This window comes from Dipteris shenzhenensis, chromosome 5, assembly GCF_047967505.1.
Source record: "Dipteris shenzhenensis isolate YYH24624 ecotype China chromosome 5, Dip_SZ_1.0, whole genome shotgun sequence".
Classification (NCBI taxonomy): Eukaryota; Viridiplantae; Streptophyta; class Polypodiopsida; order Gleicheniales; family Dipteridaceae; genus Dipteris; species Dipteris shenzhenensis.
In genome coordinates this window covers 39,334,008-39,344,832 of record NC_141600.1, presented here as the reverse complement: position 1 = coordinate 39,344,832, position 10,825 = coordinate 39,334,008, and the positions used below count along the sequence as shown (strand labels likewise).

At 38.7% G+C, this 10,825-nt stretch overlaps 1 protein-coding gene across 1 annotated transcript; it reads right to left on the bottom strand.

Moving 5' to 3' along the window:
• Positions 1–697: 697 nt before the first annotated feature.
• LOC147902001 (plant/protein) lies at positions 698–2,135 on the bottom strand. Its single transcript, XM_087375098.1, has 2 exons — positions 1,825–2,135; positions 698–1,331 (listed from the first exon to the last, which is right to left on the bottom strand). Exons 1-2 carry the CDS (start codon positions 2,089–2,091, stop codon positions 1,059–1,061), a joined length of 540 nt encoding a protein of 179 aa, XP_087231224.1. The 5' UTR covers positions 2,092–2,135; the 3' UTR covers positions 698–1,058.
• Positions 2,136–10,825: the final 8,690 nt, after the last annotated feature.

The following is a 10,825-nucleotide window of genomic DNA, read 5'->3' as shown; positions in this document are numbered from 1 at the left end:
ACTTGGAAGATCAACCACTACCATAATTATTAAACAAAACCTATCTGTTCGCATTGCATACAAGGCAACACACAAGAGAAGATGGCTTGATGAAAGTACAAGCACCATTGTAACTAAAGCTATAAATTGTTATTGCCAACCTAACTCTTGATCTAGATCCAATAGATTAATAAGACCATTTATGGCTTATACAAGTGTTGGAGACACTCCAGTGGAAACAACTTCCCACCTAACCACAGTTTCGTCTTTCTTTTAAAGGGGTGAGGGGTTATAATAGCAAAGGAATCACTAGGCATCAATACCATCTAGTAATAATCCCACTATTGTATGTGGGGTATATCCAATGCAGAAACAAAACTAGCATTTGCAAGAGAAAACAATCAAAGAAATTTGGCAATCCATTCTAAGCAGAAGGAGATCATAAACCGGTTAAACGTTTCAAGCATTTTTATTGCAATGAGATTTTCGTATTATCCCCTCAAACATTGATCCCAACCATTATTCAATTCTAAACGTCAATTCATTTAGTCGAGTGTAGTACATCTGCATAGTAGAAGTATTATACCATCAAGTGGACAAGGACTGAATAATTCCACCCATGTTCGTCTAAAACTCAAAATGAACACATGCACATTTTACTGATCTTCGAACACATGGTTCTATAAAGATATAAAGATTTGGCCCCATATCTTCAATGTCTTTTATGCTTAAAAATGTTATCAATGCTTCCACCAATTACACCTGCATCATCATGCTCGTATGTAAGATGCATAAATTTATGAAACGACCAACACGCTAAACTTTCACGGGCATATGCCCCCGAGATCAGCATGACTAGCCCATGGTTGAAATTTAAATCATCATGAATCCTCAAATTTAAATCATCATGAATCCTCAATGCACAGATTAATCCTTTGGAAGAAGAAGGGTGTCGCAAGGCTTTGTACAAGAAGTAAGGATATGCACAAAGGGATTAGAGCAGCAATAATTATAACCCAACAGGAAGGACTGATTGCTCAGGTGATAGCCAGAGCGTTGAGACTTGAACTCCAGGTTTTCTAAGGTTTTCCTTCCAATGAGCTTATTTTCTTCGTAATAAGATCAATGGCAGCATTGGCAGACGAAAAGGCCCCATGAAAGCTCTCCTTGAATGAGTAGGTCTCTAGGTCCCTGATCATCTGCATTAAAATGTCTCCAACGTCAAGCTGGTTCTCCATCAGACAATAATAGTACACCTTGGAGCAACGTTTGCTAATTTCCTCGTTAGCTGGCTCAGGGCAAAACTCGTCATCTAGCCATTGGTGGAGAGCAACCCTCAGCCACTCGGACTCCTGCAATTCGACAGCAGAACACAATAAGCTACGTGTCTATCAGTGTGTGGTTTGGGGGGCTGTTGGCAGCTATGTCTCCCTATTGAGAACCTGTAGAAGATCCCTCACTTTCGTGTGTGTGTGTGTGGGTGTATGTGAGAGAGAGAGAGAGAGAGAGACAGGATCCACTTCATGACCTTGCCCCATGTACATGATGATGTTAATGGGTTCCCATTAAACGGTTCCTTTGATATCTTCCGTAGAGGATCCACGTCATGACCTTGCCCCATGTACATGATGATGTTAATGGGTTCCTTTGATATCTTCCGTCTCCAGAATATCTCTCTCTCTCTCTCTCTCTCCCCCTCCCCCATGAATGATCAAACAGAGCCACCCACAAAGCACGCCTCAGGTATACAAACCCCAACAGCTATGGGAGCCAAAATATGGGAATTACAAAAGCGTAAAATTGCTCGTTGAAAGGGCCAGAAACAGGGAGAATTGAGGAATGTGCCTGAGCAGCAGTAGCCGGAGAAGTCCAATCCGAGGGAATGACGAGATCCTGGAGGAAAGGAGGTTGTGGGCGATCGTCGGGTTGAGCTGAGGCACGGAAAAGAGTGAGGGAAGGCAGGGGAGGGAGGAAGAGGGGTGAGAGCTTCATAAATTGCTTATGAAGCTTCGCCATGGAAACACCACGGCCAGCATCTTGCAGACAGAAATTGCCAAGGTAACTGTTGAGAAGTTGAGGGCAGGGTGAGGATGTATGTAGTGCCATCAACATGGGACATGGGAAACAAGCTATGGCTTTCTTAGGATCATCATATCATCAAGAAGCTTACATTCTTCACTTTGGGAGGTTTCACAAACCCCCTCCGCACATTGCACCATCGGCCCACTGCGGCGGCTAAAGGGGAGCTTGGGCATAAGCATGCCTAAACGGCTCAAGAACATGGCCCGATATACAGGAGGAGGCATAGACAATAGATTCAACTTCCCTTGCGATGCTTACAAAGCTCTTGGCGCAATAGGAGTTCGATGAAGGGGATGCAGGTGGTGTTGGTGGTCTCGTGGAACATTCGAGGGAGGTAAAACTGAAACTTTCACAAATGGGCGCCAGACAAACATATAAATTTAACTATTCAGCAAATGAGAAGTGGCCACGTGGTTATCATGGCAAATTCTCTACTTTTGTCCGCCTCCAATGGATTGCCACCCAAGAAAAATCCTCTGCCCTAACTTTATTGGGATGCCACATAAGCATGTCCACACCTAGTTGTGAAACCATTTGAGGGCAAACAATTGAAATGGCAGCATACTATTTGCGGATATCATTTTTGCTAGGATGTCAGCACCTGTTTGTGAATCCTACCTTATGTCCCCCCACCTTTGGAACAACTCTTGGGTGAGTTTGCGCCACTTCTGACTTCAAGCCCCACAGGCACCTCGGGACCTCACCTTTAGTTGCCCCGTATGGGGCGCTGTTTGGTACCTAATAAAAAGAACAACACACTTTTTTTATTAAAAAAATAACTTGGAAAAAATGTTAAAATCATTATCTAGTCGATGGAAAGGAGAGTGGAGCATTGGAAGACTATAGGGAATCTTTTGGTTCTTGATTGTCCGAGTACTGAGTGATTGGAGCATAGGGTCTAGATGTAAGATTGTAGGGAGTTTTTAATCCTTCGTCATAACGATTCTCGATTGTGCGAGTATTGAGTGATTGGATCACCAAAGACGGTCAACATTTGGCAATCAAAGTGGTATTGCTATAAACACACAATAAGTGGAGTGGAGTGGAGTGTGCATTAGAAGCCTCTAGCCACAAGAGCTTGATCATAACGACAAAGAAGAAGGCATAGAGGGAATGGGCCAAGAACACGGAAGAGTGGGGGATAGTCATGAGAAAGGCACTACTAGATTACTTCTCCAATCTCCTCAAGAAGATAGAGAAGCTTCGTTGTTGCTAAAGGGTTCAAGCAAGAGAAGGGTGTGGAATTTGATGAGATCTTCTCTCTGGTTGTGAAGATGACCACACTTAGATGTGTACTTAGACTTGTGGCAGCTGAGGATATTCAGCCTATGTGGATGGATGTTAAGACAGCTTTCTTACATGGGAAGGAAATTTACATGGCACAGCTGGAAGGCTTTGAAGAAAAGGGCAAAGAGCATTTGGTTTGCAAGTTGAAAAAGAGTCTCTATGGCCTTAAGCAAATGCCTAGAGAATAGTATCAGAAGTTTGATGCTTTCATTCAGCCCCAGGGTTTTAGAATGAGTAAAATTGATCACTGCCTCTACACTAAAATGGCTAAGGACAATAGTCTAATACTCTTGGCACTTTATGTGGATGCTATGCTATTGGCTAGCAAGAACACTTCTAAGCTAGATGCATTGAAGGCCAAGTTTTGGCAATCTCCCTCACCAAGGCATGCTTGATATGAGTGTATCTTATGCAAGTTTGAGGTCCCGTGGAGATGTGGATCCAAAACTTTCTATTAGAGACAATTGCATTCACTACATTTGATTCCTCATCTCCCTCAAAATTGCATATACATCATCACATTGATCTCAAAATGAGAGAGTCATCCTAGAATAAGATGGTACATGATTTTCAATTTATGGAAGTCATAGAAGGTAAGAATACATTGCCAGTGCTTGATGTAAAGTCCATTGTAGTAATAACAATTTGTGGACGGCTAAACTTTACCAGAAGTACAAAAAGGAATGAGAGAAAGAGTCTCTCTTTGCCAACCTCTCAATATCTCTTATTGGATACTGCATAAAGATCCTCTGTGAATGCATGCATATATCCTCTATATTTTGACAATTTTCCACTATCCTGTATAGCACATGCATACAAGGAGCATGCAAGTTGTCGTGGGGAGATTCTTTTGGTTAGGCTTTTATTATCGAATTCTTTTAGACTCCCAAATTTTGGTGATATTTTTCTACTACCAACCCTCCTTGATTGTAAACCATGATTTCCTATATTTTAAAAGATGCACAGTCAAGATTATTCAATGATCCTAGCACCATGATATCCTCCACTTTGTATTGCCTAGCTCATAGTGGCTCTTTCTTCTATAGAGGTAGAGTACATGGGCATTACCAATACAGCTTGTGAGGCTATTTGGTATCATGTAGGCTTTTATCAGTGTTGGACTTGTTTAATGGAGTTCCTACACCCATTCACTCTGATAACTTGAGCATCCTTCATTTGACCAGAAACCCTATGGTCCATGTCCATATCAAACACATAAAGGTAAATCATCGCTTCATCCGAGAGAAGTTGCTTTCCAAAGAATTTATTGCCCCACAATTGAGCAAGTGGCAGATATCTTCACAACATCTTTGAGCTTTGAGAAGGTTTCTCACATCAACCATAACCTTGGAGTCTGCCAAAGCCTCTTGCAACTTAGTAGGGGGAGCAACAGATGATAAGTTGCTCATGTATGTGTAGGCCATCTCTACAAGGACTTTGATTTTTTTTTGATGTTCAAGCTTTTCTTTGAGAAAACGGGACTAGAATTTTGGATTATAGACCAACAATAGTATTCACAAAGACTTACCAAAATATCAACAAATGCATATAGTAATTAGAGATGAAACTGGGCTTCACAAAAAGATGGTATGGGATCAACAATCATTCTATATGGTATTAAAATTGGTTCATCCACAGAGTCAAAAAGGTATGTTTATGTACTTGAGTTACTCTTTCAAAAACATATATGCAAAGTTGCTCTTGCTCTAGGCTAACCAAGCATTGAGGAAACCTATGCATCTGAAAGGATTGGCTAGTGAATAACCATATCTTTAAACATGGAGGAACACATAATACAAATGCTTTAAAGCTACGTATGGGTTTTTAGCAAGCTCTCTTTTCTAGGGATCGGGGTAGCTACTCATCAACTCTCTTTTTAGTAAGCTCTCTTTTTTAGAAATTAGGGTAGCTACACATTAGCTCCATCCATATGTGTGCATCATAGCTACCTCCACTCTCATAACAAGGAGAATGTTTAAAGGAAGATAAGCAAGGCTTCAACCATTGCAAATAGCTCTCACAAACTAGGGTATGGGATGGAGGTAAGGAAGCATATGCAAAGAGGTAGACTATGCAATATCAGATTTGGAAAATAGGCTTCGGAGAATTACGCTTTAAACAAGGAAGGAACAAGAACCCTAATAGGAAAAGAAGAACCAATACTAAACAATGAAGAACTAGAGGTCTCAAAAAATACAAAGGAGGTTCTTAGCCTTATAGAGGAGGCAACCAATCATTCTATGTGGGTATTATTAGGAATTCCACTCCATTCAAAGGTGAATTGCTTTGGCATAATAGATAAGAAGATCAATTGCACTAGTATATCCCAACAAGTGCATGTGGTTCCTTATTTCTTCTTTGAGATACATAATTCTGGATGAGGTGGACCAAAGCCCCAATGGGTGGGTATTATACTAATGATTAAGAGCATAGTTGGCATATGGATCAAAATACCTTGTACCAACCAACTCTTCTAGAGTACTGGAAGATTGATGTAGGAACAAATATCACATCTTCATAGATACATCATCTACTAAGAGCTAGGTTAAAGATGCAAAATGTGAAATCATCTTGGGTGGAATTGGTGTCTTCATGTGTATTAAAAAACATAGCCACCACTCCTATAGACTTAGAGATCCTTAAAGAACAACAAAATTTGACTAGTACCTAGGCTAGTGCTACAAGATCCTCCAAATAGAGATATGGAATTTCAAAGGAGGCATCTAATAGAATTACAGGTGTAGAGGAAATGAATGCAATTATCTTAAGAGAGATGACCATTGAGCCTCTTTGACATTTTCTCCATGAAGTACCCCTGTCTATTAAAATATTGGTTCTTGCTACCACTTCATCTACCATCCATGAAAATTGGGAGCGCATGGCTATTAGTCTATTGGCTTTAATTTCTCTAGGCTCAGTCTATCCCCAACATGCTAAGGACTATGTACATATGCTTGTTTGCACTTTGTATCCATGCATTTGTCATGTAAAAGACACAAGCATCATACAAGGGTATCTTTGACTTATATGCATCTAGCTACCATGCATACTCTCTACAAAGTTCTTGGAGGCTTCCCCCAATGGACACTTCATCACCTAAGAAAACAAAGTGATACATGTGAGATTCATGCTAAATTCTACCTTAACACTGAGATTAGGTAATTCTAGATGAGGACAATAATCTTACCATAACCATCCAATTTCCCCAATGTGCAGTCCATACCCTACACCAACTAAGCCATATGTCCATCGATGGAATCCTTCCTTCTTGGATTGCTCCATCGTGCCACCATTTCCTTATTGCCTTGCTATGTATGGCTCCCTCTTGCTTTGTTCTTGTCCTTATTGCCTTGCTATGTATGTGCATTCTTGTCCCACTAGCACATTTTTTGTGCCACCATGGAATACAATTCTTACTACATTCCAATTGCTCATCTACCATGAATCTATCAAAATTAGCAACTAGGTGCCCTAACTGTTTCATTTTTATAGTAAGCAACTCCAAGAGTAAAGCTTGTCTTGTCCTATCTTCCTCTTTTATCTCACAGATGGCTATGGTAATATATCAGATACTTGCAACATAAAACATTGATCCTTGTACCAACCAAGCTTTTGCCATGCTACCTGCTACACATGCATTTTACATCACAAACCCTTTCAAAACCTTCATGAAATCCTTTAAGAGGAACAGCCATCGACTCTGCACACTTCCTGCATATTCCAGTTGATCCAATAGGTGGACAACTATATGTAGTTAAGTATCCAAAATGCTTGTTGGAAATTCTTTCTCAATCAAACATACTTCTCCAATGTCTTGAATTCTCATTGGCTCAATTGATGAATTTGCAATTATTTTGATGATATCTACCAAAAGTATCCTCAAGATAGTCAAAAACACAATAATGTATATGAAAGGAAAGGAATGCACTTCAATGGTGGATCATGAATTTGGGATGCACACCTCACAATTTGTTCATTGGCTAAAGTTACATAGTTGATATTTAATAACTCGAAATGGAATTTTACACTTAATAATTCACATGTACTTTTTTGGAAACATGGTGACATTTTGCATGGCACTTTTGCTATAGGAATTGCTCGTTTATAAATATATTTTACACATGCATTTTTTGTAAGCTTTCTCTTTTTTGCTTAGACCCCTATGGCCTTAAATAATCTTAGCGTGTTTCCTATTCCCCATTGATTATAGCCACATGACTTTAATCATTAGAAATGGAGCTCCGTATATTATGCCATTAGGTGATGATGTTAAAAATCATGCCAATTTAGCTCGTACACGGACTACTCATTGGATCCCACATGTGTGATGGGTACACAGCATGTAAGCTTGACTAAGAACTTTCACATTTATTCACATTACCTCCTTCACTTTGGTGTTTCTATTCATCACTTATGTTCATTAAGCCCCTTGCTTTTGATGCATTCTTTCACTCTCTACATCTTGCCAACTACCTTTCTTAATTCAAATGCTCGAGCAACTTGGATTCCCAACTCTTTTGAGATTTCTATTTTCATGGACTTTCCATGTGTAAATGTCACCAATGATGCTATAACCCCTTACTGTTTCCTTTTCTTTTTATTGCCTTCTTCCTCATTAGTTGTGAGGAATGCCTATGAAGATATGCTCATTTGTTAATGATGAAAGTACTTTTTCGACACTATTACTTAACTTTTATCTTTTTGTAATTTACCCATTCCTAACTACTCGGTCACAAAAATATTTGTCAATCCCAATATTAGTTTCATGGGCCCATGCTCCTATTCTTCCCCGATTTCATGGCATGTCTCTAGATTAGAAAATATAATGAAGCATAGTGTTCATTACTACACTAAATAGTATTTCTTCATCGACTTCAAGGATATTTACATTATTGTAAGTTGTTTCAAGAAAGTTAAAATTTTGTTTGCAATAACACTAACCAAGTGATGGTATGTCAAACACGAGCCTACACAATCTTCATTGCTCTTCTTTACATTGATCTCCAAGTTCACCCTTGTAATGCTTGCACTATCAACCTCTTTGGTCCATGTAATAGCTATACAAAAGGTCTAGTTCAATGCATCTAGAAAAGAGTTAAACTCCAAAGAATTCATGGCATGTCTCTGCAGTAAACAATATAATGAAGAATAGTGTTCATAGTTGCACCCAATATCCTATCTTCATTGACTTCAAGTATATTTACATCATTCTAAGTTCTTCATATTAGTAAGCTAAATCTCTTTTGCAAAGCTGTATAACATTAACCAGGTGATGGTATGTGAACCCTCTACTTCCTTAATTCACTGGCCCATACAAGCTTCATTCCCCTTCAATATGATTAGCCCTTCACATTGGTCTTGAAGATCACCCTTGTATTGCTTTCACTATCAACCTCTTTGTTCCATGTAACAGCTATGCAAAAGGTCTATTTCAATGCATCTAGTGAAGAGAAGCAATATGTTAAGGATAGCAAATGTGAGTTCTTCAAACATGACATACCTTGGACAAGTCATTTGATAAATGGTGCCCATATTGACTATGAGAAGCCCATTTTGAGAACCATTATCAAAGTCATATCCTCCCTACGATTTGTGAATTCCTTCCAGACTCACTTATGGAATTATGCTTAAATAGCATTACCCTTGTCCAACTTGTCTAAAGGGGTGGGGAACGGTAAACAAAATAGTTATAGACCTATTGTGTGGACAAGAGAGCTTGATGTGTGTTTTAAGCAACTAAAACATGCTGTCAATATAGCTCTTATCCTATACATAGTCGGATGCTAGTGACTATGCTGTTGGAGCAGCTTAAAGCTAACTGAGCCACAATATAAGTGGCCAATGCATGAAAAAGAGTTGTATCTTGTTATTTACACATTGGGAAAGTGGAGACATTGCTTTTCTAGCTCTACTTTTGTGGTCTACATGGCTAAGTCTTCTTTGAAGTATTTTTGCAACTCCTTAGGGGTAAGAAGCCTAGTGGTCAAAATTGATGCAAGAATTTGACTTCAAGATAAGTTATTGAAAGGGATCTACCACTAAGGTAGCAAACGCCTTGCATAGAATTGAAACTATGAATCAACTTTGCTTCACAGAGATCCATTTGGACCTGTATCACTCTCCCACGAGCCTTTATCCCAAAGGTAAATTCTTCCAAATTGTCTAGGATAAAGTATGACTTGGGAATGCCCCTCTTAGTAATAAGCTACAAGACGCCATTCAAAATGGTATGCTTTTCCAAAAGGGTAAGGTCTATGTACTCAGCGTGAGAGATATGAGGCGGCGTATCTTGTTTGAATGTCATGATAGTCCTAGTGCCAAACATCCAGTGGTACAAAGAACTTTGGATCTAGTCAAAAGAGCTTTTTTTTGGCCTAATTTTAAGTTTGATGTCAAACTATATTTTCAAAATTTTCACAACAATGCTAAGTCAATAAAGCTCAGCACTTAAGACAAGGTGGATTGTTGCATCTATTGGAAATTCCTAAGAACTAATGGCAAAGTCTTTCCATGGATTTTGTCGTAGGTTTACCATGAACCTCTCTTGGGCATGATGCAATTCAAGTCATTGCTAAAACTGACTCACCAAATTGGCTACAAGAGATAATATTACAACCGTCTAGCTTGCTCACTTATTTGTTGAGAAGTTGTTTAGTCTTTATGGGTGAAATAGTCAGTGATAGAGATGCTAAGTTTATTGAGCATTTTTTGCAAGATGTATTCAAGAACCTAGACACTTAGCTCATCATGAGTTTGACTGATCATCTAGAGTTAGATGGACAGATTGAGTGGGTAAATCAACCTCTAGAAGACACGTTGAGAGATTATGTCTCCCTCAAGCAGTCTAATTGGGAAGACATTGTTCCTTTGCTGGAACTGCAAAACATTTGGCAACCCCAAAAAGTCCAATGATGCTGATGTATGGATACCAGCCGAGAGCCTCTTGGGTAATCAGCTTACAAAATTCAAGGTGAGTTTTGGCATGAAGCCTCTCGAGATTTGCATGAGAATTGATCATAATTGATAAAATAATAAGTTTTCTTTTTTGAACAAATGTTTAAAATAAAGAAATGAGAATTTTAAATTTGCATGAAATGTAAAAGGCATCAAAATGGAATCTTGTTATTGTACTTCTTTGGATATGTGGCGATTTTGTTTGCAAGCACGAGTTTGGAAAGCCATTAGTGTTGGGAGTAGAAAGATGTTAGAAAATTTAAGATTTTATGTAAATTTCTAAAAGCATTTTCCCATTCTTTGCACATATTTTTATGAACGATAAATGTTGCATTTTAAGACTCTTTAACTTTTTTCAAAGAGTTAACTTCCGTTCTATATTTTAAAATGTAACATATCATTGAAGTCTAGTTTATACATAACGGTTTGACTTTATAAAACTACTATATATATTCTATATACCTTTTTAAGTCATTTATTGAATTCAAAGTTGTTTTATACACTTTGATGAAATAGTTGAGTC

Coding starts and splice junctions, on each gene's coding strand:
- LOC147902001 (XM_087375098.1), bottom strand. CDS start 2,091: ATGTTGATGGCACTACATACATCCTCACCCTGCCCTCAACTTCTCAAC. Junction 1,332..1,824: donor CTCCGGCTACTGCTGCTCAG/GCACATTCCTCA, acceptor GTCGAATTGCAG/GAGTCCGAGTGGCTGAGGGT.